Genomic DNA, 24,703 nt, shown 5'->3' with positions numbered 1-24,703 from the left:
CTCTCTCTCTCTCTCTCTCTCTCTCTCTCTGTCTCTCTCTCTCTCTCTCTCTCTCTGTCTCTCTCTGTCTGTCTATCCACAGCAGACAGTGAGGATCATCAGTCAGACAGCCAAACGACTAACCCATGGTCTTGCACTGTGTACACGCAGCCTCTTTCATCTTTAATGTGTGAGATGGAGAAAGAGAGAGCACGTATGTGCGTGTAACTGTCTGTCTGGGTGTCTGACTGTGTATGTCGTGTTTTGTTGCCGAGCGATCTGGCTGCAGAAACACTACCATGCAAGGGGTGGCAGTCTGGGGGACATGGAGGGGAAAAATGTGCACTTGTAGGGTCTGGCGGGGATTGACTCGCTAATTCGCATTTGACACAATATCGCTCACACACTATCTCTCACACACACACGCATACACTTGGCCTGAAGCTGGTTTGCAGATAGAAAGAGCGGATAACTGATATAGAAATTGTCATTGTGGAAGGTGATTTAGCAGAGTTCATCCCCGGGTTGGAACAAGGAGCCTAAACTGTGTGTGTGTGTGATGCAGCTCGCATCTTTCACTTAGGATTATTTCATGTTGCTAAAGTCCGTGTGTGTGTCTGTCTGTCTGCCCTGTAGTGATGTTGTGAGTGATGGCTATGATGTCATCAGGGTTGAACTAAGCTGACAAGGAGGAGGGGGGGGGGGACGACAACCTTGCATGGCATTCTCTTGGCAGGCCTTGTGGCATTTTCTCCCTCTCCCTCTCTCTCTCTCTCTCTCTCTCTCTCACCTCCTCCTTCCCTGTGTAACTGAAACGGTGGATGGGATTGTGTGTGTGTGTCTCTCTCTCTATCTTTCTCTCTCTCCCTTTGTGTTTCTCTCTTTGTACTTTTCTGCACCCCTGAAGTGCATGTTTAATCCTTGAGCTTGCTCTGATAGAAGAAAACATCACGCAAGTCTGCCTATCTGCGTTGCATTCTCACACACACACACACACACACACACACACACGCACACACTAACATATGCCTGGCAGGGGGTTAAGCATATGCTAGAGGCTTCAGGTCTTTTGGTCTGTCTTGTTTTAGTCTAACCCCAATAGGCAGGCATGCAGTGACTGGACATGCACTCTGCCACGCACGCATGGGGGTGAAAGATTGGACACGCATTACACACACGCAGGAGTACAAGATTACATGCACACACTCACTCATCATTCTGGTCTGTTGCAGATGTTTATTTACAAAACCTTGTAGTCTTCTTTTTGTAGATTGTGTAGCAATATGTCCATTCTTTCTGTGTACTTATGTACTTAATTTACTTTATTGTGCATGACAAAGGATGCCTGATAGGAGTTCAACCGGTTTCTGTGCAATTTCAAAATGTCGTTTGCAGCACAAGACAACAAGGGTAACGTGCACTTCCTAATGTTTTCTGGTTTGCCAATGCTTTGAATTAAGCGCTTGTCTTCCCTGAAGAGAAGCAATTACAGTAACACCATACTGTAATAATTAATGGGTGAAGATCGTCCTCTGGTGGACTTGAAGTATAATTGCAGGGCGATCAACGAAGAGGAATCCTATAGTGACAACTTCCGTGCAATCACGGTCGACTTCCGTGTTTGTGCTGACGCGTCGTAAGCTTTTTCAAACCCTCTGTGCACCTACGTGTCAGTCTTCTTTCAGCGTAGAGCTCGAGACTACCGGTCATCTACGAGCCATGGCACCCAAAGGCAGCAACAAACAGCAATCCGAGGAAGATCTTTTGCTTCAGGACTTTAGCAGAAATCTTTCTGCCAAGTCCACCGCGCTTTTTTACGGGAATGCACTCATCGTCTCAGCGATTCCCATTTGTAAGTATCAAGATGGGCAGCTAATGCTAGCTAGGTAGCTTGAGTGCGAGCTAGCTCGGTTCAATTCATTTACAGTGCATCGGATGCTATTCTTGTTAGCTGGCTAACTATAGCCACGTAACTTGCTGGACAACTTGACCATTATGAAATCTAGCCCGTGTGTTTTTAAGTTAAGAACATGAGCTATCTACAGCTTCACTTTGCTCTAGCTAGAGCTAGCTAATTTACCAAAAGCTCCTTTTTACCCTGATAAACTTAAGCCAAAGCCTAGCTAAAAAGCCAGCTGGGTTAGGACACCTTCAAGCTGTCAAATCGTTCCTGAACTATATAAATAGCACGGCTTCATGCATTTATGAATTGTTTAGTAGTATTCTATGTTTACCTTGTCGACATGTGAAGAGCCATTACTTGTCTACGGCTGCAGATTAGGTGGTTGACGTCTGGTGTGGCTGTGGTTTACTAGGGCTGTTCTGGAGGATCTGGCACATGGACCTGGTCCAGTCTGCGGTTCTGTACGGAGTCATGACCCTTGTCAGCACTTACTTGGTGGCCTTCGCCTATAAGAACGTCAAATTTGTCCTAAAGCACAAGTAAGCAGAAATACAACACGCTTCCATGTTGAACTGTGACCTTTGTGTGTAAGTGTTATCTATGACTTGTGTGTCAAGACAAGAGACCTTTCTCTAGAATGTAATCTCCAAGTTGCAAAGTATTGTTTTTAGTAACAAAAACAGCAACATCTATCATGTGCTTGCCTAATGGTATTTCCTCATCACACGCATGGTGGATTGATTAAAGACACATTAGAAAGACTTGTTCCAGTTAAGTCTCTTCGGTGCTAAAATTAAGGACGGCCTTTTTTCTCTCTCCTCTTTAAGAGTGGCTCAGAAGCGTGAAGATGCCGTCTCCAAGGAGGTAACCAGGAAGTTGTCTGAGGCCGACAACCGCAAGATGTCCCGCAAGGAGAAGGACGAGCGGTGGGTCAAACTGTTTTGTGATTGGTTGAGAGACCCACCAGTCTTCTCAGACTGTCGAGATGAGTGATTACATCATAGCTATGAATACAAAGATGCAGAACTCACACTGATCTTCAAGAAACCCTTGTATCAATTATTACTGTAGAGAATATAGTGTGGGAGGGGCAGAGGCATATGGTTTTTGACAGACAATTATGAGGTTGCAGGGGAAAATCCCCCCGGTATTGTATCGTAATGATAAGTCTGTGAAATATGACTACAATTGTACATCCAAAAGTGCACAGGTGTTTGTTTTTCGGATTGTTCCTATACACTTACCCAATGTCTTCTTCGTGTCAGGATCCTGTGGAAGAAGAACGAGGTTGCTGACTATGAGGCCACCACCTTCTCCATCTTCTACAACAACACCCTCTTTCTGGTCCTGGTCATCATCGCCTCCTTCTTCCTGCTCAGGAACTTCAACCCCACCGTGTATCCTTACGTCTCCATGACGACTGAGGAGAGCCTCAGACAGACGCCATGTTTACTCAGAGAGTTTGTCTCCTGACACTCCAGCCTCTCCAACACTAGAATGTTCCAAGCCAATGCATCGCTGTTCAACATTTTGCTGCTAGCTGTCATTCAGACTGTCTTAATTGTGAGGTGTTTTGGTTCGGATCAGGCGTTTGTGATTGTTCCTTGACCCTTTCCTCTCCAGTAACTACATCCTGTCCATCAGCGCCTCCTCTGGCCTCATTGCCCTGCTGTCAACCGGATCCAAGTAAAGGAGGAGCGGAATAAGTGAACAAATGAAAAGAACAACTGAAGATAATAAGGGGACGAGCCGGCGTTGGCTGGGAGGATGGAGGTTGTGGGGGGTGGGTCGGTAAAGTTAAGGGTTCATTGTTTTGTAATGGATATGAGGATGATGGTTGTAGTGGGGGGGGGGGGGGGTCAAAAAGAAATGGCCATTTCAGATGTGGGCTTTCATGGAATTCATGACCAAGTGTCAGGAGGTCGTTTCAGGTCTATCCTTTTCCTTCTTTTGTATGCTAATAAAAGTGTCCGGATCTGAACTGTGCTTGTGTGCCTTCATAACTTTACAGGTGCGGCTCTTCACTATCTCTGCTAGCCTAGCAAGGGTTTGCGTGCAGTTGAAGGACTATAAGGGGAGCTTGAACCACAAGATGTAGAGACCGTCACTTACATACAGAAACAACAACTTTGTGCTTTTTGTGTTTGTGGTTGGCCTTTCCCCTGGGAGACATGGGTGTTAATCTCCCTCATTACATACACACTTAAATCCCAACGTTAACGAGGCTATTTTGCACCCTGCCCTGTTCTGTAGTGCACCATTGTCACAAATGAGACAACTAAATCACCTGAGACCGAAACAGGCTTGTTTCATTGGCATTGTGTGTTTATTTAATCAAGCTCTAATATATATATATATAAGCTATATACACAAGTCAAGGTTTTCAGATAAGGAAAGTAACCAGACAGACAGCCTCATGGACTTATCAATTCAAAACCGCAAAATAAATCAATAAGTTGTTTAATAAATGTTTCTGTTCCATCTACAACTTTACATGCTGTACAAAACATAGCAAAACCAGACAAACTAATGGTATTGAGTAGAATATATATATTCTGTTTTTTCCTCCGACGAATGTATTGTCAGAAGAACGGGCGAAGTTCAGATAGCAAAAGCTGGTGACCCGGTTCCATTACAATTTCTGTTGCCTTTCATTAACTTCCAACCCATTTCTTAATTATGGGACCTTGGAGGACTGGATGAAGTGAAGGAATTCCTTGCTTCCATCCAGCCGGTGGAAAATGTAATAGAAAGGGTTTAGTGACAGAAATGGAACAAAGCCTTTGCCACACACAGTATCCTGCTGTAGGACCCAGGCAGGCCACTTCCTCACGTCAGAGGGCTCATCTCCTCAGTACAAACAGTCCTGCTCATGCCTCAGACTGAGTAGTGAGAGGGGGAAACCTGGCCCTAGGAATAACTTCCAACCTTTTTTTGTCACCTTTGCGAAGGAAGAATGAGGACGCAACGGAATGGAATGCAGCCGCCCTGGGTCTTGACAGCAGGGCTCAAGGCACTCTGCAGGATGGAGGCTGGTTCCAACATGAACACAGATGATGTCAACTTTCTCCTGAGTTTCAGAACCAGTCCTGTCAGTGAACGTGTGGATGACTTCAGGTCTGGAGGAGACCGATAGGTGGAAGAGACAGAACCAAACAAATGCTTTGTGCTACTGAGGAGAACACAACTAAACGCTATATACAGTCTATTTATAGCAAAGTCCAATTTATATAGTAGTCATATATCACGTATTCTTCATCAGAGAGAAAAGAGGCTTGAGGTTGTTTTTGATTATGTTACACATTTTGCTTGACCAAATTGACTGTACATACACGCCTGAAAAACATACCTTTACCTAGAAAGAACAGAAACATATATGTTTGAAGAATAGTATTTTTTTCTCCCCTCTTTCAGATCTCTTCTGCTGTTGTCTGGCCTGGGGACAAGCAACACTAGCAGTAAGAACTGGTCTGTCTGTAAGTCACACAGACTCACGTTAGCGATTGAGAAGGCGGGATTCATTCACAGGCAAAGGAAGAAGCAGGTGTCTCCTGATTGGATGCAAGACGCGGGTGAAGAACTTGGCCTGTTTTCGAAGTTGGGTTTCACACAGTTCTATTGAAGCAGGGCTGCGGTTCTTCTTTAAAACCATAGGGAGGGTGCGACATGCTTCACACCCCCCCTCACCCGCACACACCCACAGGCACACACACGGAGACATAATGTCCTACGGTTCTACACTTATCCAAGAACCCCTTGGCGTTAGATTTACTGGAGAGGAGTTGGTTAAGAACTTAGAAGTTAGAAGCTTAGAACATGGTGTTGTCATTCCTACACCTTTGGAGTAGTTGATCTATAATCTACTCATCTAGAGAAACGGGGCAGAGCAGAGAAGGAGACATGCATGGGTGTCGTCACTGCGTGTTCACGTCCCAGCCTGTCTGGAGGGGAACCTAACCTGGACAAAACTGGGCTCAGTTGAGTTGAATTGACTTGGATTAGATTGGGCGGAGTCTAGATAGGCATAGCTGGGTTTAGTTGAGTCGTGTTGGAGTTAGCGAAACCAGACTGTACCGTGCTGGTTGTGGATGATCCACGTTAGTTAGGCTGCGGCTGGACTGGTTTCAGCTGAGCAGCGCTTGCTGGTCTGGATACGTCTAAACTGAACTGGACGATGCTGAAGGAGACATTGAGCTGATCTGGACTGGACAGCACCAATCTGAACTGGTCTTGGATGACCTGGGTTGGCTAGGATAGACATGAGCGGGCTGGGCTGAGCTGGGCCCCTGGACACAGGCTGACCTGGGCCCCTGGACACAGGCTGACCTGGGCCCCTGGACACAGGCTGAAAACAGAAGGTCCAGGGGTTCACAGCAGTCCAGGTGGTCTAGGAGCGGTAGTCCTTCTTACTGTACGGACGGTTCCCCAGTATGTGGTCTATGTCCGACACCACGTGAGACGTCATTTTAGGAAGCACCTGTGGAGAACAGTAGAGCAGAGAGAGAGAGAGTGAGAGAGAGATACAGAAAGAGGACGAGAGAGAGGGGGGAAAGAGAGATAAAGAGAGAAGGAGAGAGAGAGGAATAACTGAGGAGGAGAGAAAAGTAAACAAAAAATGGAAAGTGTGTGTGTGCAGTATGTGTGTGTGTGTCTCTGTGTGCAGTAATGTGTGTGTCTGTGTGTGCAGTAATGTGTGTGTGTGTGTGTGCAGTAATGTGTGTGTGTGTGCGTGCAGTAATGTGTGTGTGTGTGTGTGCAGTAATGTGTGTGTGTGTGTGTGTGATCACCTGGATGGCCCCCAGGTTCTCTGTGAGCTGCTCAGGGTTGGAAGTTCCCAGAAGGACGGAGCTCACCCCCTCGTTCCTCAGACACCAGGCTGGGGAGGGAGAGCACACAGGAGGGTGGGGTCAGTGCTGCCAGGCCCCTGGAGCCCCCAGGACCACACCACTCTGGATGCAGGAAGCCTGAACCATGACTGAGGAGTCGAAACTGAAACATTTGTATTGAGTGTCCACAAGAGGGTGCTCTATCATCATGGAATGTGAGGGTGTGTGTGTGTGTGTGACAGCGAGTGTGTGTGGGGGATTTTGTGCCTTACCCACAGCCAGTTGAGGTAGGGTGCAGCTTAACTTCTCTGCAATGTGAGTCAGCTCCTTCAGTTTAGCCTGCTGTTTCCTGCCGTCCTCACTCACTATCTTCTCCTTTAACCACTGGTAGGACTGCAGGGAGAGATGGAGGGATGGAGCAGGGAGAGACAGACAGAGAGACAGACCGAGAGACAGAGGGAGAGACAGAGGGAGAGAGACAGAGAGACAGAGAGACAGAAAGGGAGAGACAGAGAGAGAGAGGGAGAGAGGGAGAAACAAAGTGGTTCTGCCACTGAAGATTTGAGACATGTTATGTGTGTGGGTGTGTATGTGTGTGTGTGTGTGTGTGGGAGTGTGTGGGATTGTGTGAAGATTTACCTTCATGGAGGCCCTGGAGGACTCTGGGATACCATTCTCGTACTTCCCGGTTATGATTCCACACGCCAGTGGAGACCAAGTCATCGCCCCCACACCTGTCACCATGGAGACCAGAGAGCGTGTGGAGATAAGGCCGATGGGTCAGAGCGAGAGAGGGAGAAGATGAAAGGAAGGTGAAAGCGAGAACGTTTGAAGAGGGAGCAGAGCGAAGAGAGAGACTAGACTAGAATTGACACCTGCCTATCTTGTGGTAGAGTTCAGGCAGCTGCACCTCCACCTTCTCTCTCTGGAAGAGATGATACTCAGCTTGCTCACACACTGGAGGGATCAGGTTAAACTGCCTGGCAACAGAGTAGGCCTCCTGAGGAGAGGGGAGAGGGAAGAAAGAGAGAGGGAGAGAGAGAGGGAGGGAGGGAGAGAGAGATAGGGGAGAAAGAGAGATGGAGAGAGAGAGGGAGGGAGGGAGAGAGAGAGGGAGGGAGAGAGAGGGAGAAACAGAGAGGGAGGGAGGGACAGAGAGAGAGAACATTTTTGACAGTAATTGTTTTTAACTGGCCCATGAGAATGAGAGGCGTGTATCACTTAATCGTTATCAATATTCCACACCACGATCAAGCTTATCTGAATGTACACACGGGCCTTTATCATTATTTCCATATGTCCTTCGGCACTCAGCAGAACACACACACACGCACACACAAACAGCTGCCGATGCTTTCTTTCACATTAGCATATGCTTATCTCTCACAGCGCCCCTGCAGAGGAACACGTCAGTGAAAGAACAGCAGGTTAAATAGGGCGGGGGGAAGCAATTTGCTGTGACACACAATGATGTGGCTGCTTTCACTCAAGTTATACATTACAGTGTTCCCTCTCTGTATCCCTGCCATGTTTTCCTGGGCCTGTGTGTGTGTGTGTCTGGGTGTTTGAGTGTGTGTGTGTGTGTGTGTGTGTGTACGTGTGTCTGGGTGTATGAGCTTGTGTGGGGAGTTTGTGTGTCTCTGCTGTCATGCGACCAGAAGAAACATACATACATTATTGATGCTATCTAAATTACAGTGCTTTCATCTGGGCATCTGTGTCCTGCAATGCTATCTCACCCAGATTAGAGAGAGAGAGAGAGAGAGAGAGAGAGAGAGATAGAGAGAGAGAGAGAGAGAGAGAGAGAGAGAGAGAGAGAGAGAGAGAGAAGAGAGAGAGAGAGAGAAGAGAGAGAGAGAGAGAGAGAGAGAGAGAGAGAGAGAGGAAGAATTACAGCGAGATAGCGAGATGTGGACTCTGAAGGAAACGAGAGAATCAAGAAGTGACAACCAATCAAAACCATTACTCTACGGTTCTCCTTGTCATTTCAACTTTCCCATTCTCTCTCCTTACTTTATCTCACCCTCGCTTTCTCAAGGATAAAAGTTCCCTGTGCAGAGTTCACAGTTGGATCTACGTCATCGCCATGGTCCCCACACAGAACACGTTCTACTCACCATGATCTCCATGGCAGTCCAGCGAGACGTTCCCCAGTACATGGACATGCCCTGGTTGATCACATAGGTCATCGCCCTCACGATCTCTGAGGAGAACAATCGACACCAAAGACTGTAAGAAACTGAAAACTTTCAACCAATCAACAACCGTGAATTACCCATGAACATTTCCCATAGAAGAAAAAGGGTAGGCGTAGACAAAGAAAGAAATGGGTTTGATCAGCTGGCAATACAAGCTGAATGCTGGCAGAGCAAACTAAAGGTGTTGTCAAGGTGATCTGAAAAGAAATACAAGCTTAAGTTAAAGAAATATAAGTATCCCTACCACATACACACCCACACACGCACACACACGATATACCAAGGCCAAATGTGATGGTGCGGACAGAGAGAATGAAGATGGATACTGGGGGAAGACAGGATGTGGGTGGGAGATGAATACTGAGAACAACAGTGGAGGAAGTCGTGCTGAACAACACCATAGAGAAAGAGCACACAGGAAGTCGTGCTAGATTATGATTGATAAGGAATAATTAAGGAAACTGTAATCTCCTCCTGGCTTGAAACTTAACCTGTATTAAGACTCACGTCACGGAGAGATGATTTGTGTTTCAGTACCACGTTTACGTAACACCTGTCTAACCAACCAGCCTCTCGCTATCTCTCCTATCCCACAGGCAACAAAAAACACGTCTAATGCTTTGCTGATGAGAAGCAACAGGCTAATGCGCTACGCCACTCAGATCCCATTCAAACCGGTGAATTAGTAATGAGGCCATCAGCTTAAAAGCCTGAATGTGCGCTAATTACACTCCCAAAGAAATCTTGTATCTGCCTTTCGCTAGCATAGGTGGTGATCGCGGCTAATCAGAACTAGAACGCTGCACTGTCAACGGGGACTTCTTTATTCAAGCCAAACACAGAGGGGAAGGAGAGACAGAGTGAGGCAGGAATCTGAAGCCAGGGGAAGGAGAGAGAGAGAGAGTGAGGCAGGAATCTGAAGCCAGGGGAAGTAGAGAGAGAGTGAGGCAGGAATCTGAAGCCAGGGGAAGGAGAGAGAGAGAGAGTGAGGCAGGAATCTGAAGCCAGGGGAAGGAGAGAGAGAGAGAGTGAGGCAGGAATCTGAAGCCAGGGGAAGGAGAGAGAGAGAGAGTGAGGCAGGAATCTGAAGCCAGGGGAAGGAGAGAGAGAGAGAGTGAGGCAGGAATCTGAAGCCAGGGGAAGAAGAGAGAGAGTGAGGCAGGAATCTGAAGCCAGGGGAAGGAGAGAGAGTGAGGCAGGAATCTGAAGCCAGGGGAAGGAGAGAGAGAGAGTGAAGCAGTAATCTGAAGCCAGGGGAAGGAGAGAGAGAGTGAGGCAGGAATCTGAAGCCAGGGGAAGGAGAGAGAGAGAGTGAGGCAGGAATCTGAAGCCAGGGGAAGGAGAGAGAGAGAGAGTGAGGCAGGAATCTGAAGCCAGGGGAAGTAGAGAGAGAGTGAGGCAGGAATCTGAAGCCAGGGGAAGGAGAGAGAGAGAGTGAGGCAGGAATCTGAAGCCAGGGGAAGGAGAGCGAGAGTGAGGCAGGAATCTGAAGCCAGGGGAAGGAGAGAGAGAGAGTGAGGCAGGAATCTGAAGCCAGGGGAAGAAGAGAGAGAGTGAGGCAGGAATCTGAAGCCAGGGGAAGGAGAGAGAGAGTGAGGCAGGAATCTGAAGCCAGGGGAAGGAGAGAGAGAGTGAAGCAGGAATCTGAAGCCAGGGGAAGGAGAGAGAGAGTGAGGCAGGAATCTGAAGCCAGGGGAAGGAGAGAGAGAGAGTGAGGCAGGAATCTGAAGCCAGGGGAAGGAGAGGGAGAGAGTGAGGCAGGAATCTGAAGCCAGGGGAAGGAGAGAGAGAGTGAGGCAGGAATCTGAAGCCAGGGGAAGGAGAGAGAGAGAGTGAGGCAGGAATCTGAAGCCAGGGGAAGGAGAGAGAGAGTGAGGCAGGAATCTGAAGCCAGGGGAAGGAGAGAGAGAGTGAAGCAGGAATCTGAAGCCAGGGGAAGGAGAGAGAGAGTGAGGCAGGAATCTGAAGCCAGGGGAAGGAGAGAGAGAGAGTGAGGCAGGAATCTGAAGCCAGGGGAAGGAGAGGGAGAGAGTGAGGCAGGAATCTGAAGCCAGGGGAAGGAGAGAGAGAGTGAGGCAGGAATCTGAAGCCAGGGGAAGGAGAGAGAGAGAGTGAGGCAGGAATCTGAAGCCAGGGGAAGGAGAGCGAGAGTGAGGCAGGAATCTGAAGCCAGGGGAAGGAGAGAGAGAGAGTGAGGCAGGAATCTGAAGCCAGGGGAAGAAGAGAGAGAGTGAGGCAGGAATCTGAAGCCAGGGGAAGGAGAGAGAGAGTGAGGCAGGAATCTGAAGCCAGGGGAAGGAGAGAGAGAGTGAAGCAGGAATCTGAAGCCAGGGGAAGGAGAGAGAGAGTGAGGCAGGAATCTGAAGCCAGGGGAAGGAGAGAAAGAGAGTGAGGCAGGAATCTGAAGCCAGGGGAAGGAGAGAAAGAGAGTGAGGCAGGAATCTGAAGCCTCTTTTTATCCCTCCCTTACTATCCGCCCTTTTTAAATTGAACTGTAAGAAAATTACAGGTTGCTGGGTCATCGGACAGCTCTCCTGTCAGCCGAAGACACCTCTGTAAATACCACGATGTCAAGAGAAATAACAGGGCACAGAACAAGAAATACAATGTCCTCTATTTCTCTCTCTCCCCCGGTCTCTCTCCCTCCCTCCCTCACTCTCCCTCTCTCTCTCTCCCCTGCTCTCTATCCCTCCCTCACTCTCCCTCTCTTTCTCTCTCTCCCCCGCTCTCTCTCCCTCCCTCACTCTCCCTCTCTGTCTCTCTCCCGCCCGCTGTGTTTGAAATGTTGACAGGAAGTATGGAGAAGGATCAGCATGTTCCACAACACAATGGTGCTGGATGGGGAACAGAACAAGGAGGAGTGGGCGAAGGCAGAGAGAGTGGAGCTGGAGGGAGGAAGGGAGCCAGGTGAAGTGGTGGGAGATTACGGTAAACGAATGGAGAGTTTGTGACGAATTCAAGGATTTACCATTTGCATGTGTTGATCCCCCATTAGTCGACCAAGTATTGAATATTGCTGTACGGTATGATACATTTTTACATTTACTGTAATATTTTACTGATTGCATATTCCTGTGTTGGCACATTTGCTAACTGAAGGTGAGTCTGGCATGTGTGTCTGTTCTCAGCTGTTGAAGCCTCATGTGTCCAGGCTGAAGAGGAATGCCTGGGTCTGGTAGCGAGGGTCGACCTCTTTCCCTCAGACGCATTCAGAGCAGGGGGGGGAGAGCTGGCGGGAGGACGCCTGGAATGATCAACAATGCCGCCTCATTTGGCATGAAGCTGTTGAACTCTTCTCTGCTTTGTTTCTTTGACTTCTCCATAGAAATATTCCCTGAGAGCCTTGGCAACATTGCTCTGTTTCTCTCCTCTCAGTGTATTTGACCAATAAACATGTAAATTCAAAACCTAGACTGAAGTTAGACTTTCGACGGAGGAAAATCTTTTATGGGAGTGGGGGAAAATGAGAGAATAACCTCGAAGAGAAGGAGGTGAAGCAGAGAATAATAAGAGAGAGAGAGAGAGAGAGAGAGAGAGAGAGAGAGAGAGAGAGAGAGAGAGAGAGAGAGAGAGAGAGAGAGAGACAGAGACAGAGAGAGAGACAGACAGAGAGAGAGAGAGAGACAGAGAGAGAGAGAGAGAGAGAGAGAGAGAGAGAGAGAGAGCAGTGGTCAACATTAAGGCTTGTCCATTTGTCTTGGACAAGTGGAAAAAATGGTAGGACAAGTGCCTTCAAGGAGGAGTCAAACCTTTCAAAACTTTTTATCAAAAATATTTTTAAAACCTTTTACACCATTTTCAAAACCTTTTGGGGACATTTATTTTTGTAACCTTTTGAGACGTTTTTTAGAAAAAATTATTTTTTCAAACCCTTAGAAACTTTTTTTTCTCTGTCTCTCTCTTTGTCTCTCCTTCCTTCCCCCTCTTTATCACTCCTTCTCCCTCTCATCTTTCATCCCCAGCCTGTCTTCCATCCCCTTATTTTCTTCAAAATATCAGTAAATATTTTTCCACTTGGGAGAACTTGACATTTGAATAATCAAAAACCGTGAAATGATAATCCCTTAATGTGAGATGATTTGCAACGGAGGCTTTCAACTGACAGGAGAAAGAAAATTTGAGTGTGTGTGTGTGCACACGTGTGTGTGTGTGTGTGTGCAGTCAGTCCTGTCTTTGAGAGAATAGAGGTCTACCATTGAGTACTCAGCTCCAGCACTTGAGATCTAAACTCTGTTCAGCGCTCCTGACTGCCCATGTCTGTCAGAGGTCTCATTCATCCACCCTCCCACTTGTCATGTCAAGCTCATTGAGCATCCAGGGCCTTTTCACCCAGCATTTCTCCTCTTTTCTCCTTCATTATGTGCGATTTCAAAGGACAGGAAATCGCCAAGGTCACAAAGCACCCTGAGTTCAACAATGGAGAGTGGAGCTGCACTGTGCCCGGCTGAACAGGTCGCCTTTACGGAGACGTGATTGGTCGCCCAGTCACAAAGCTGAGAGATGATTGGCTGATTGACTTACCCTCCATGGGAGTGTTGGTGTCTGGGCGGTTAGCGAAAACCACGTCCACGTACTCCAGTTGCATTCTCTGAAGAGAACCTTTCAGACCTGAGGGGGGGGGGGGGGGGGGGGGGAGGGAGGGAGGGAGGGAGGGAGGGAGGGAGGGAGGGAGGGAGGGAGGGAGGGAGGGAGGGAGGGAGGGAGGGAGGGAGGGAGGGAGGGAGCATTGGGACACAAATGTAAAGAGGATAATTGATTCCTTGTTAGTGTGTATGTATGTGTGTCAGGTCTTACCCTCAATAATGTGCTTTCTTGACAGGCCTCTCTCGTTCTCTGCTCTGTTGAGACAAACAGACGCCCACTGAGTTCCTTCTCACCTCCTACACGAGGAACATTTATTTTGTCAATGGAAAGCTAATGGTGTGTGTGTGTGAATGCCTCATTCTGCAGGTGTCAGGCGGAATTGTATCATACATTGTGTTCTTGTCTGCACCTTCTTGCCAGAATGATCTGTGTGTGTATGTGTGTGTGTGTGTGTGAGAGAGAGAGTGTGCTAGTGTAGTTTCGGTTGTTCAGTGGTTGTGTGACCATGTAGTGTGGCTGTGTCCTGTGGCAGTGTCTACACAGACGTGTGTATGGAGAGATGAGAGAGACGCTGAGAGGGAGAAAGAGATGGAGAGACAGGCGACAGAAGATCAAGTGCCTGAAGAAGGTTGGAGGGATGTTTTAATGAGGAAAACGGGGCTCTCTCAGGGACACCTGTCTTATCACATCTCCCAGAGGCACGAGGCGCCCTGCACAGTCTGACAGCAGTGTGTTTCTGTGTGTCTCTACAGGAAAGATGTAGTTTGCACTGAAACAGGCCGAGTCAGCAGAAGGAGCTTTTGTGACAAGATGTTAATATCGAGGAGTGAGTGCCGGTGCAGAAACACTCCATCTGGTTTGACAAGAAGGAAGTAAATGACGACGAGAGGGCGCACTTACTTTCCTCCCCAGTAGAGCTTTGTTGTGATCACCAGACTGGAGCGTCTGAGAAAAGGAGAGGGCAGAGAGGAGGAGGGGTAGAGAGAGGAAGAGAGAGGAGGAGGGGAAGAGAGAAGAGGAGGGGTAGCGAGAGGAAGACAGAGGAGGAGGGGAAGAGAGAGGAAGAGGGGTAGCGAGAGGAAGTCAGAGGAGGAGGGGAAGAGAGAGGAGGAAGAGAGGAGGAGGGGAAGAGAGAGGAGGAAGACAGAGGAGGAGGGGAAGAGAGAGGAGGAAGAGAGGAGGAGGGGAAGAGAGAGGATGAAGAGAAGAGGAGGGGAAGAGAGAGGATGAAGAGAAGAGGAGGGGAAGAGAGAGGAGGAGCGGAATAGAGGTGGATGGCGAGAGAGTGAAATAGAGAGATAGAGAGAGATGGAGAGAGAGGAAGATGGAGAGTGAGAGATATGGGGAGATGGACAGAGAGGGAGATTGAGAGTGAGAGAGAAGATGAGAGGGGAAGAAGGAATAAAGTAGATTTCTGCTTCCATTAAAGATTCTCTTTTGTATAGTCAAGCTGTCTTGCTGTTCTCGCTCTCTCTCTCTGACTCTCCCTCTCAAACACACACCCATACACACACACACACAATCATTTCCAATCTAAATGACTGTACATGCATCTCCAGTTGGCCTACATTGGACAGGTTCTGTGATCCCAGGCAAGAAACACATTAGCATTCACCTGCAGCCCTCGACTCATAACTGACAGAACAATGTCAACAATCAGGAGACAGAAGCAAAACACCTGCTGTCATGACAGAACAGGAGGCAACGATTAGTCACAACACACACCGTGAGACGACAGACACACACACGCATTAGAATGTGTGTGTGATGTCTATGGGGGAATGTGGTGCCTTTGGTGTGTGTGTGTGTGTGTGTGTATTGGGAGTTTCTTTATAAGCAACTCCTCGTTGATCGAAAATAGGACTAGACAAATCAATAACACAGCTGGAGGATGTTGGAAGCTTCCAGAAAGAGAGTACGTGAGAAGTTCAGAAGGTGGAGAGGAGGAGAGCCTCACTGTATCCCTCAGGAGAGCCTCACTGTACCCCTCAGGAGAGCCTCACTGTACCCCTCAGGAGAGCCTCACTGTACCCCTCAGGAGAGCCTCACTGTACCCCTCAGGAGAGCCTCACTGTACCCCTCAGGAGAGCCTCACTGTACCCCTCAGGAGAGCCTCACTGTACCCCTCAGGAGAGCCTCACTGTATCCCTCAGGAGAGCCTCACTGTACCCCTCAGGAGAGCCTCACTGTACCCCTCAGGAGAGCCTCACTGTACCCCTCAGGAGAGCCTCACTGTACCCCTCAGGAGAGCCTCACTGTATCCCTCAGGAGAGCCTCACTGTACCCCTCAGGAGAGCCTCACTGTACCCCTCAGGAGAGCCTCACTGTACCCCTCAGGAGAGCCTCACTGTACCCCTCAGGAGAGCCTCACTGTACCCCTCAGGAGAGCCTCACTGTATCCCTCAGGAGAGCCTCACTGTACCCCTCAGGAGAGCCTCACTGTACCCCTCAGGAGAGCCTCACTGTACCCCTCAGGAGAGCCTCACTGTACCCCTCAGGAGAGCCTCACTGTACCCCTCAGGAGAGCCTCACTGTACCCCTCAGGAGAGCCTCACTGTATCCCTCAGGAGAGCCTCACTGTACCCCTCAGGAGAGCCTCACTGTATCCCTCAGGAGAGCCTCACTGTACCCCTCAGGAGAGCCTCACTGTACCCCTCAGGAGAGCGCCACTATACCCCTCAGGAGAGCCTCACTGTACCCCTCAGGAGAGCCTCACTGTACCCCTCAGGAGAGCGCCACTATACCCCTCAGGTAAGGCTCGCCTGAGAACTACGCTGGAGACATCTGGCATTTGTGGCGGAGACTGAGTGTGTGTGTGTGTGTGCGCTCTCATGTTGCAAAGAAACGTCAACTTCTGACGTGTACTGGTTCAAAGCACCTGTCACACCCTTGTCTTGATTCCGAAAATGAAAAAAAACAAACAAACACAAACACACACAAACACACACAGACGACAGATATTACCTCCAACCCTTTTTCTTGATGATGTTGCCCAGAATGACCTCAGCCCTGTAAACACAGCAACACATCCTCTCTGTAACCAAGCCAAGCCTACTGAGAGTGTACAGTGAGTGTGTGAGTGTGTGAGTGTGTACAGTGAGTGTGTGTGTGAGTGTGTGAGTGTGTGAGTGTGTACAGTGAGAATTCACTGTGGAGGACTCACTTCCCACCAGCGTAGACCTCAGCTGTGTCAAAGAGGTTCACCCCGCTCTCATAGGCAATGGTCATGAGCTGTTCAGCCACCTGGGAGCACACACACACCCACAGAAAGAGAGACACACACACACACCCACAGAAAGAGAGACCCACACACACACCCACAGAAAGAGAGAGACACACACACACACACCCACAGAAAGAGAGAGACACACACACACACACAGAAAGAGAGACACACACACACACCCACAGAAAGAGAGACCCACACACACACAGAAAGAGAGACACACACACACACCCACAGAAAGAGAGACACACACACACACACCCACAGAAAGAGAGAGAGACACACACACACACCCACAGAAAGAGAGAGACACACACACACCCACAGAAAGAGAGACACACACACACACCCACAGAAAGAGAGAGACACACACACACCCACAGAAAGAGAGACACACACACACACCCACAGAAAGAGAGAGACACACACACACACACACAGAAAGAGAGAGAGACACACACACACACCCACAGAAAGAGAGAGAGACACACACACACACCCACAGAAAGAGAGACACACACACACACCCACAGAAAGAGAGACACACACACACCCACAGAAAGAGAGAGACACACACACACCCACAGAAAGAGAGAGACACACACACACACACATGTCAGAGATCAGATGACTTCTAGTTCTCCAGGTTGAGACACTGTCACACCAGTGAAGGGTTGGCGCTTGCTGAGCAGGGGGATGAAGGGTCACAGTGGTCATATTCTGGAGATCCTGGTTAGACTGAGAGGACAGGGAACAGACATTCTGTCTGTGACAGAACACCACTCCAGCCTGTAAACATCAGGCTGACTGGAGGTTCTACTGACATAGAACATGAGTGGAGAACACTTGAAGTTGTGGATGACGCGTTAGCTTCAGTCGTATATCCTCAAGTGGACCAGGAGATACATTCAGCTACATTCAGTTCGAGCCTTTCCGTTTCCCCGAAGTCTGTGTGTATGTGTGTGACTGGGTGGGTGAGTTTGTGTGAGTGTGTGTGTGCCAACCGTATCCAGATTCTTGCAGATTGAGGTTCATATATCATCAGCCTGAATTGTTCCCAGATTCAATTTCTTTTCATGGCTTTATTGCAACAGGGTTTTAAGTGAATTTGCAATCGTTTTTCTCTGCGGCAGTGTGTGTTTCTGTGTCTGTGTGTGTGTGTCTGTAAGCTCACTAATCCAATCTCCTCTGAGGATCAGTCAGTCAATTCTCCTCAACACTGCAGTGGCAAGCTGGACCGAGATCTGACCCGCTGGGTGTGTGCGTCTGTGAACATGTGTGTGTGAATGTAACTGTGTGTGTCAAAAGCAAGAAGAACACACTACTTAAGAAAGAGTGAACACAAAGTTGAAAGATTAGCTGGCTCCTCTCCCGGACTCCCTCTCTCTCTCTCTCTCTGAGACACAAGAATAAACAAGGAATAATAGACTATGAAAAACAAGTAAACAGAGAGAAGAAAGGAAACAGAGAGTGGATGGAGTGAGAGGTGCAGAGAAAGGATAGAGAGAGCCAGAGAGTGGAGGAGAGAGAGGGGAGAGAGAGGGGAGAGAAAGGGGAGAGAGAGCCAGAGAGTGGAGGAGAGAGAGGGGAGAGAGAGCCAGAGAGTGGAGGAGAGAGAGGGGAGAGAGAGGGGAGAGAAAGGGGAGAGAGAGCCAGAGAGTGGAGGAGAGAGAGGGGAGAGAGAGGGGAGAGAAAGGGGAGAGAGAGCCAGAGAGTGGAGGAGAGAGAGGGGAGAGAGAGGGGAGAGAAAGGGGAGAGAGAGGGGAGAGAGGAATGTAGAGAAATGAAGATAAAAGGAATGGAGAGAAACAAGTAGAGAAAGCTGTGGAGGTGTGAAGGCTGGTGACCGTCAGAGAGGGAAAGTGTACCTGAGCAAGAAGCAGTTCAAGATGTGATTCTGAAGAAGGAGTAAATAAAGTGATGGGGACAGAACAAAAGAGAAACATTTGCTGGAAGAAAGAGAGGGAGAGAGAGGACACTTCCTGAGTCTTGGAGCAGTGATGTGGTATCTTGTTCATCCTTTATAATCAAACGAGTCTCAGAGCGACTAAAAAAATCTAATCGGGACTGACCTCTCCCCTCTTACAGAACAGACCTTGTCACTGATGCACACACACACACACACACCATTATACACTGCGGATAAAATAGGAACTTTAGCCAAGGTGCCACCATCATACCATGACCCGAAGCTGCCCCGGAATGTTCTCTCTGGGACGTCAAAGCCGGTGTGTGTGTGTGTGCGTCTGTGTGTTTACAGACTGTGTTCAAGGTCACAAAGTGCTGTGCCACTGACCTCAATAAGTACTTGAACTTATGTCAACAGCCTAGCCCCCTCCTCCCCTCCCCTCCCCTCCCCTCCCCCGCCTGTCTCACAGGGATCACATCAGGCTCCCCAGCTGCAATGCGTTACTCATCCAAAATGGCCGACGGTATTCCGCTGTAAATGTCAAGCGGGGCGGGTTGTTCGGGGCGGGGGAGGAGAGGAACAGTCATAACATCCTCGCCTGGACATGTAGGACATGTAGTTATCTCACACACACACACACGCACGCACTCTCTGTCTCTCTCTGTCTCTGTCTCTGTCTCTCTCTCTCTCTCTCTCTCTCTCTCTCTCTCTCTCTCAAGAAAGATGACGCAGCACTGACTCATGAAATAGGGAAAGTTTGTGCTTGTTGGAGGCTTGTTAGGTAGGGTTTGTGTGTGTGTATTCTAGACTTCCCAGGCTTTCCCATGCACGTGTGTCTAACAGGCTGTTGGGTCTATCCACACAGAGGATTAGAACCCAACGCTCTGGACTCCGGGCGTGGGCTGAGGCTCTGAAGCATGGCATGGAAGTGACTTTGTACCAGGGCATCCATGTTGCCTGTAACATCTAAAGCCTGCAGAGTTGACATAGGGTAGGTGACACTGAGATGGCACGCTATGGTCAACACTGGAGGCAAAGCCCTCCACCGTTACGTAAGTCCAGCTTTTCACCTCCCTTTGGGTCACAGGCACTCTTGTTTGTGAACACACACACACACGCTCACAGAAGCACACACAGAAACACACACAGACACACACAGCACACTGTGCCGCCACGGAAGAGAGGATGAAGTGTTTGTGTGGAAGTGGAAGAGAAGGCCCCTCTTCTCCACTCAGGGTGAAGCACAGACCTCCGGCTGAAAACCACAGACGCACTCAAGTGCATTACCGCTCTGAACGAGACAGAACTGAGAAGAGATGTCACCCACAGCGGTGTTTGGGACTCTGGAAATGTGACTTTAGTGGACCTCCAGAGACAGGAACATGACAGGGGAGCAGGGTGAAGCCATCAGAGGCAGCCCAGAGAGCAGGGTGAAGCCATCAGAGGCAGCCCAGAGAGCAGGGTGAAGCCATCAGAGGCAGCCCAGAGAGCAGGGTGAAGCCATCAGAGGCAGCCCAGAGAGCAGGGTGAAGCCATCAGAGGCAGCCCAGAGAGCAGGGTGAAGCCATCAGAGGCAGCCCAGAGAGCAGGGTGAAGCCATCAGAGGCAGCTCAGAGAGCAGGGTGAAGCCATCAGAGGCAGCTCAGAGAGGCTGGAGGGGGGGGGGGGTACGGGGGCTTACGTGTCTTACCTCATCTGTGATCTGACCCCCGAACGTCACCCACGTGCCTGTAGGAGAGAGAGACAGAAAGAGAGACAGACAGAGACAGAGACAGAGAGAGAGAGAGAAAGAGAGAGAGAGAGAAAGAGAGAGAAAGAGAGAGACAGAGAGAGAGACAGAGAGAGACAGAGACAGACAGACAGACAGACAGACAGACAGACAGACAGACAGACAGACAGACAGACAGACAGACAGACAGACAGACAGACAGACAGACAGACAGACAGAGAGAGAGAGAGAGAGAGAGAGAGAGAGAGAGAGAGAGAGAGAGAGAGAGAGAGAGAGAGAGAGAGAGAGAGAGAGAGAGAGAGAGAGAGAGAGAGAGAGAGAGAGAGAGAGAGAGAGAGAGAGAGAGAGAGAGAGAGTTAGTGAGCATGTCCAGCTGTCTGGGGCTCCAGCTGAGATGACCAAGTCTGTGTGTCTCTGGTGTGTGTCTCTGTGTGTCTCTGTGTGGTGTGTGTGTGGAAGTGTCTTGGGTCTGTCTGTGTGAACACACATGTCATTGTTTCATCTCCATGTCCACTTTGTTTGTGTGTATGTCCCTGATCACCAAGGTAACAAGGCAGGTGAAAGCCCCCCCCCCCCCCGCATCATGCAAGAAGCACTGTTAAAAGACACGCACACACAAAACACTGCTACTGTGAAAAACAGAAGCTCAAGGAATACACATTTGGAAAACGAATATGTTTGTGTGTGTGTGAGATGCTAATCATAAATAACCATGGTCAGTCATGCCTATGAGCCCTGCTCACTGACAGAGGGACCTGGGGGGGGCTCCATTGGAGAGGCTTGAAGGTCACACACACACACACACACACTCACACACACCACACACACACCACACACACACACACACACACACATACATTCCCAGGTTGGGACTTTTAATCACAAGAATTTAATCAAGAGACAAAGGTTGTGCATAAGAGTGCATGTGCATTTATGCGCATGGGTCAGACACGACAGTCTGAATCGCACAGATTCAGTCAGTGCTGTTTGTCCTAATGCAGGGACAGCTCGGTGTTAAAGGATGCACTCTGTTATGGAAGTCTAAAAGGGGTTGAGCGCACGCGCCAGTGTGTGTGTGCTGTGTTTGTGAGAGCAGCTGCAGTTATGTGTGTGTGTGTGTGTGTCGTGCCAGACATCAGTTAAACCCTAATTGCTTGTAGAATTGTCCCACTGGTTGACCTGAGTTATCGTAGCAGTATGCCAATCTGTTCCCAAATTTGGCATGAGATCCAACACACACACACACACATAACACACTTCACTCACTGCCTGTAATGAGACAGAGAACGATATTGGCGTTCTCTCTTCTCCTCCCCACGCCCTCCACCCCACCTCCCCTTCCCCCACGCCCTCCACCCCACCTCCCCTTCCCCTACGTCCTCCACGCCTACCCACCCTGTCAGGGATGCCCAGGGGCATGCTGCGTAGCAGCCAGCTGGCATTAGGCTGACCTTATCTCCCCCACTCCCACCTGGGAAGGGAGCCCAGACACTGCCCCTTAGTCATCCTCCTTCCTCCCTCCTATCCTCCCTCGGTCCCTACCTCCCTTCCTTCCTTCCTTCCTTAAATCCTCCCTCCCTCCCAAACCAGACTGCTCCCCTTCTTCCTCTCTTTCTTCCTCTCCTTCATTCACCCTCTTCAGCATCAACCTCTCCCTTTTCCTTCTATTCAAACTCCCCACCTTTTTTGTCCGTGAGCCATCATCCAAGTACTTCTACTCAGGGATATAACAGTTGTCTTTGTCATGACTATCCATATATCCATTCCCTCATTCCCAATATGTCTCGGTGTCTATAAACATGGGATTACAATTTATATTAATCAGTATAAAGCAGATGGATGCCTGCTCAGTCCTAATCCCTGAGAAGGCCGTGGGATCAACCACAGGGATGCTTGTCTCCTGACCTCTGACCGACCTTCACCTCCAATCATCCTTTTCTCCTTCCTTCCACTGCTTTTATTGCTTACGTTTTACTTACTGATCTCTATAAACCACGTATGTGTGTGTGTGTGTGTGTGTATGCATGTGTGTCCGTGTGTGTGTGTGCATGTGTGTGTGTGTCCGTGTGTGTATTCTGGATATGCTACTGGTGTGTGTGTGCGTGTATTTTTACAAGCTCACCGAGTCCCAAGCAGGATACTCTGAGTCCAGACTTCCCCAGGTTCCTGGAGAAGTGAATGAAGGAAAGAGAGAGAGGAGAAAAAGGATGGGGAGAAAGAAAGAGACATTTAATTCCAAACGCAGTCAAAAAGGGTCTGTAAAGCAGGGGATTGTGTGTGGGTGTGTGTGTTTACATGTATGCTGTAGTGTGTGCACAGGATCAAAGTTCAACCAGAGAGCAGTTTGCATAGTAACCTCTTGACTCCCATTGCAATGCTACTAATTAACAAAGCACTGGCAGAAACACACACATACAGAAACAGAAAGGGCAACATCACCATAAACAGAGATGCCAGTTTGTGAAGAAGATAGTGAACGCATGTGAAGTCAGTTAAGCTAACAGTCAAGAGAATCACCAAAGGAGGTCCTTGTCTTTACAAGGTGGCATCCCAGCTCATTTGACAGTTTGACAGAGTTTCTGCTGCTTTGACATCATCGCCACGGTGGGGTGGAGAGCCGGCAACTTCTGTTGTGATGTAATGCTGACGTCCCTGTGGACTGTGTGTGTGTGTGTGCACATATGTGTGTGTGTCATGTGTCAGGTGGCTGAGCGGTTAGGGAATCGGGCTAGTAATCTGAAGGTCGCCAGTTCGATTCCCGGCCGTGCCAAATGACGTTGTCTCCTTGGGCACTTCACCCTACTTGTCTCGGGGGGTAATGTCCCTGTACTATAAGTCGCTCTGGATAAGAGCGTCTGCCAAATGACTAAAATGGAAATGTAAAAGAATAAAGTCTCCCATTGTTCTGTTTATGTTCCATTTGACAAGGCAGAGAAACACAAAGAAAGGGAGAGTGTGTGTGTGTCTGTGTGTGTGTGTGTGTTGTACCTCTGTAGGTGAAATGGATACTTGAACAGCCCTGTTGTTGAGGTAATGATCTCATTTTCTGTGTCATTAACCCAACACAGGCCCTAAAGGAAAACAACACTGTTGCTGTGGACACCGTGGACCCTCGGTTGAGAGTGTGAGATGCGTTCAATCAGTCTGTGTGTGTGTGTGTGTGTGTGTGTGATGTGTGCAATTATCATCGATGATGATGACAGTCATCAATGTAAGACAGAGAGAGTGGGAGAGAAAGACAGAAAGAGAGAGGGGGGGACTGAGAGAGAGAGACAGTGAGAGAGAGAGAGAGAGAGAGAGAGAGAGGGACTGAGAGAGCGAGAGTGTGTTTTTGCATGTACTTGAGTGCATTCATGCGTTTGTGTGTGTGCCTTTATTCATCCGTGCATGTTTGTGTGTGAGTCTGTGGGTGTGTGTGTTTGTGTGTGTGTGTATCCTTTAAGGTTCTGTCATGTTACATGATCCCCATGCGTGTGATGCTGAGTGTTTCTGATGGGCAGTGACATCGCCCCTCAGACTGATGAAACAGAGTCTCTCTCTCCATTACACACACACACACACACACCCTTTTTGTTTCCACTGACATCCCAGCCAATGAGAAACCACATGAGTCAGGCCATGACCAATCAGGCATCAGCCCTGCTCTCAAACCTCGTGTCAGCTTCCAGTAAGACCATGGTGACTGGATTGACAGGAGAGTGACACATTAGCACACGGAAATAAACAAGCAGACAAACTCGCTTGGTAATAGACACACACACAGAGAAACACAATCCCAGACACACACACACACACACACAGAGAAACACAATCCCAGACACACACACACACACAGAGAAACACAATCCCAGACACACACTCTGAAACACGCTGAGCTGAGACGTGTGGACTAAAACAGCTCTCATGCATCCTCATCTAAGTGGCACAGTATGAACGGACTTGCTGTCTCTCCTCCTCACCTCTCCTGACCCCAGACAGCCTCACCTCTCCCGACCCCACACAGCCTCACCTCTCCTGACCCCACACAGCCTCACCTCTCCTGACCCCACACAGCCTCACCTCTCCTGACCCCACACAGCCTCACCTCTCCTGACCCCACACAGCCTCACCTCTCCTGACCCCACACAGCCTCACCTCTCCTGACCCCACACAGCCTCACCTCTCCTGACCCCACACAGCCTCACCTCTCCTGACCCCACAGAGTCTTTCACAAGACGAGGGAGATAGGAGAGGCGGGGGGACGCCATGACGTCATCGCTAACCGTGTGTCTGTTGAGTCACGCACACTGACATCACTGTGTCGGTGGTGGATGCTGGCGCTCCGTACAGGGTTTGGATTATGCCTCACA

At 49.1% G+C, this 24,703-nt stretch overlaps 2 protein-coding genes across 2 annotated transcripts in view; one reads left to right on the top strand and one right to left on the bottom strand.

Annotated features, from left to right (window-relative positions):
- The first annotated feature begins 1,646 nt into the window (after window positions 1–1,646).
- Window positions 1,647–3,863, top strand: ssr3 (signal sequence receptor, gamma). Its single transcript, XM_084673880.1, has 5 exons — window positions 1,647–1,831; window positions 2,295–2,421; window positions 2,710–2,808; window positions 3,148–3,279; window positions 3,506–3,863. The coding sequence occupies exons 1-5, from the start codon at window positions 1,699–1,701 to the stop codon at window positions 3,570–3,572; spliced, it is 558 nt and encodes a 185-aa protein (XP_084530006.1). The 5' UTR covers window positions 1,647–1,698; the 3' UTR covers window positions 3,573–3,863.
- A 323-nt stretch (window positions 3,864–4,186) lies between these two features.
- The window catches only part of LOC146257833 (voltage-gated potassium channel subunit beta-1-like), a 53,877-nt gene continuing 33,360 nt past the window's right edge, over window positions 4,187–24,703 (bottom strand). Inside the window, exons 2-14 of the mRNA XM_084673879.1 lie at window positions 22,477–22,520; window positions 20,316–20,353; window positions 16,654–16,733; window positions 16,455–16,499; window positions 14,391–14,435; window positions 13,701–13,744; window positions 13,428–13,514; window positions 8,826–8,911; window positions 7,588–7,708; window positions 7,348–7,442; window positions 6,981–7,101; window positions 6,670–6,758; window positions 4,187–6,359 (exon numbers count right to left, since the gene is read on the bottom strand). Coding sequence (XP_084530005.1) covers window positions 6,270–6,359; window positions 6,670–6,758; window positions 6,981–7,101; window positions 7,348–7,442; window positions 7,588–7,708; window positions 8,826–8,911; window positions 13,428–13,514; window positions 13,701–13,744; window positions 14,391–14,435; window positions 16,455–16,499; window positions 16,654–16,733; window positions 20,316–20,353; window positions 22,477–22,520 — 985 coding nt within the window. The 3' untranslated portion in view covers window positions 4,187–6,269. The remainder of the gene's footprint in view (window positions 6,360–6,669; window positions 6,759–6,980; window positions 7,102–7,347; window positions 7,443–7,587; window positions 7,709–8,825; window positions 8,912–13,427; window positions 13,515–13,700; window positions 13,745–14,390; window positions 14,436–16,454; window positions 16,500–16,653; window positions 16,734–20,315; window positions 20,354–22,476; window positions 22,521–24,703) is intronic.

The sequence above is a fragment of the Hypomesus nipponensis genome, chromosome 15, assembly GCF_054491055.1.
Source record: "Hypomesus nipponensis isolate SF chromosome 15, ASM5449105v1, whole genome shotgun sequence".
NCBI classification, from domain to species: Eukaryota; Metazoa; Chordata; class Actinopteri; order Osmeriformes; family Osmeridae; genus Hypomesus; species Hypomesus nipponensis.
Note: the sequence above shows the minus strand (reverse complement) of the source record. Positions and strands in the feature narration are given on the sequence as shown.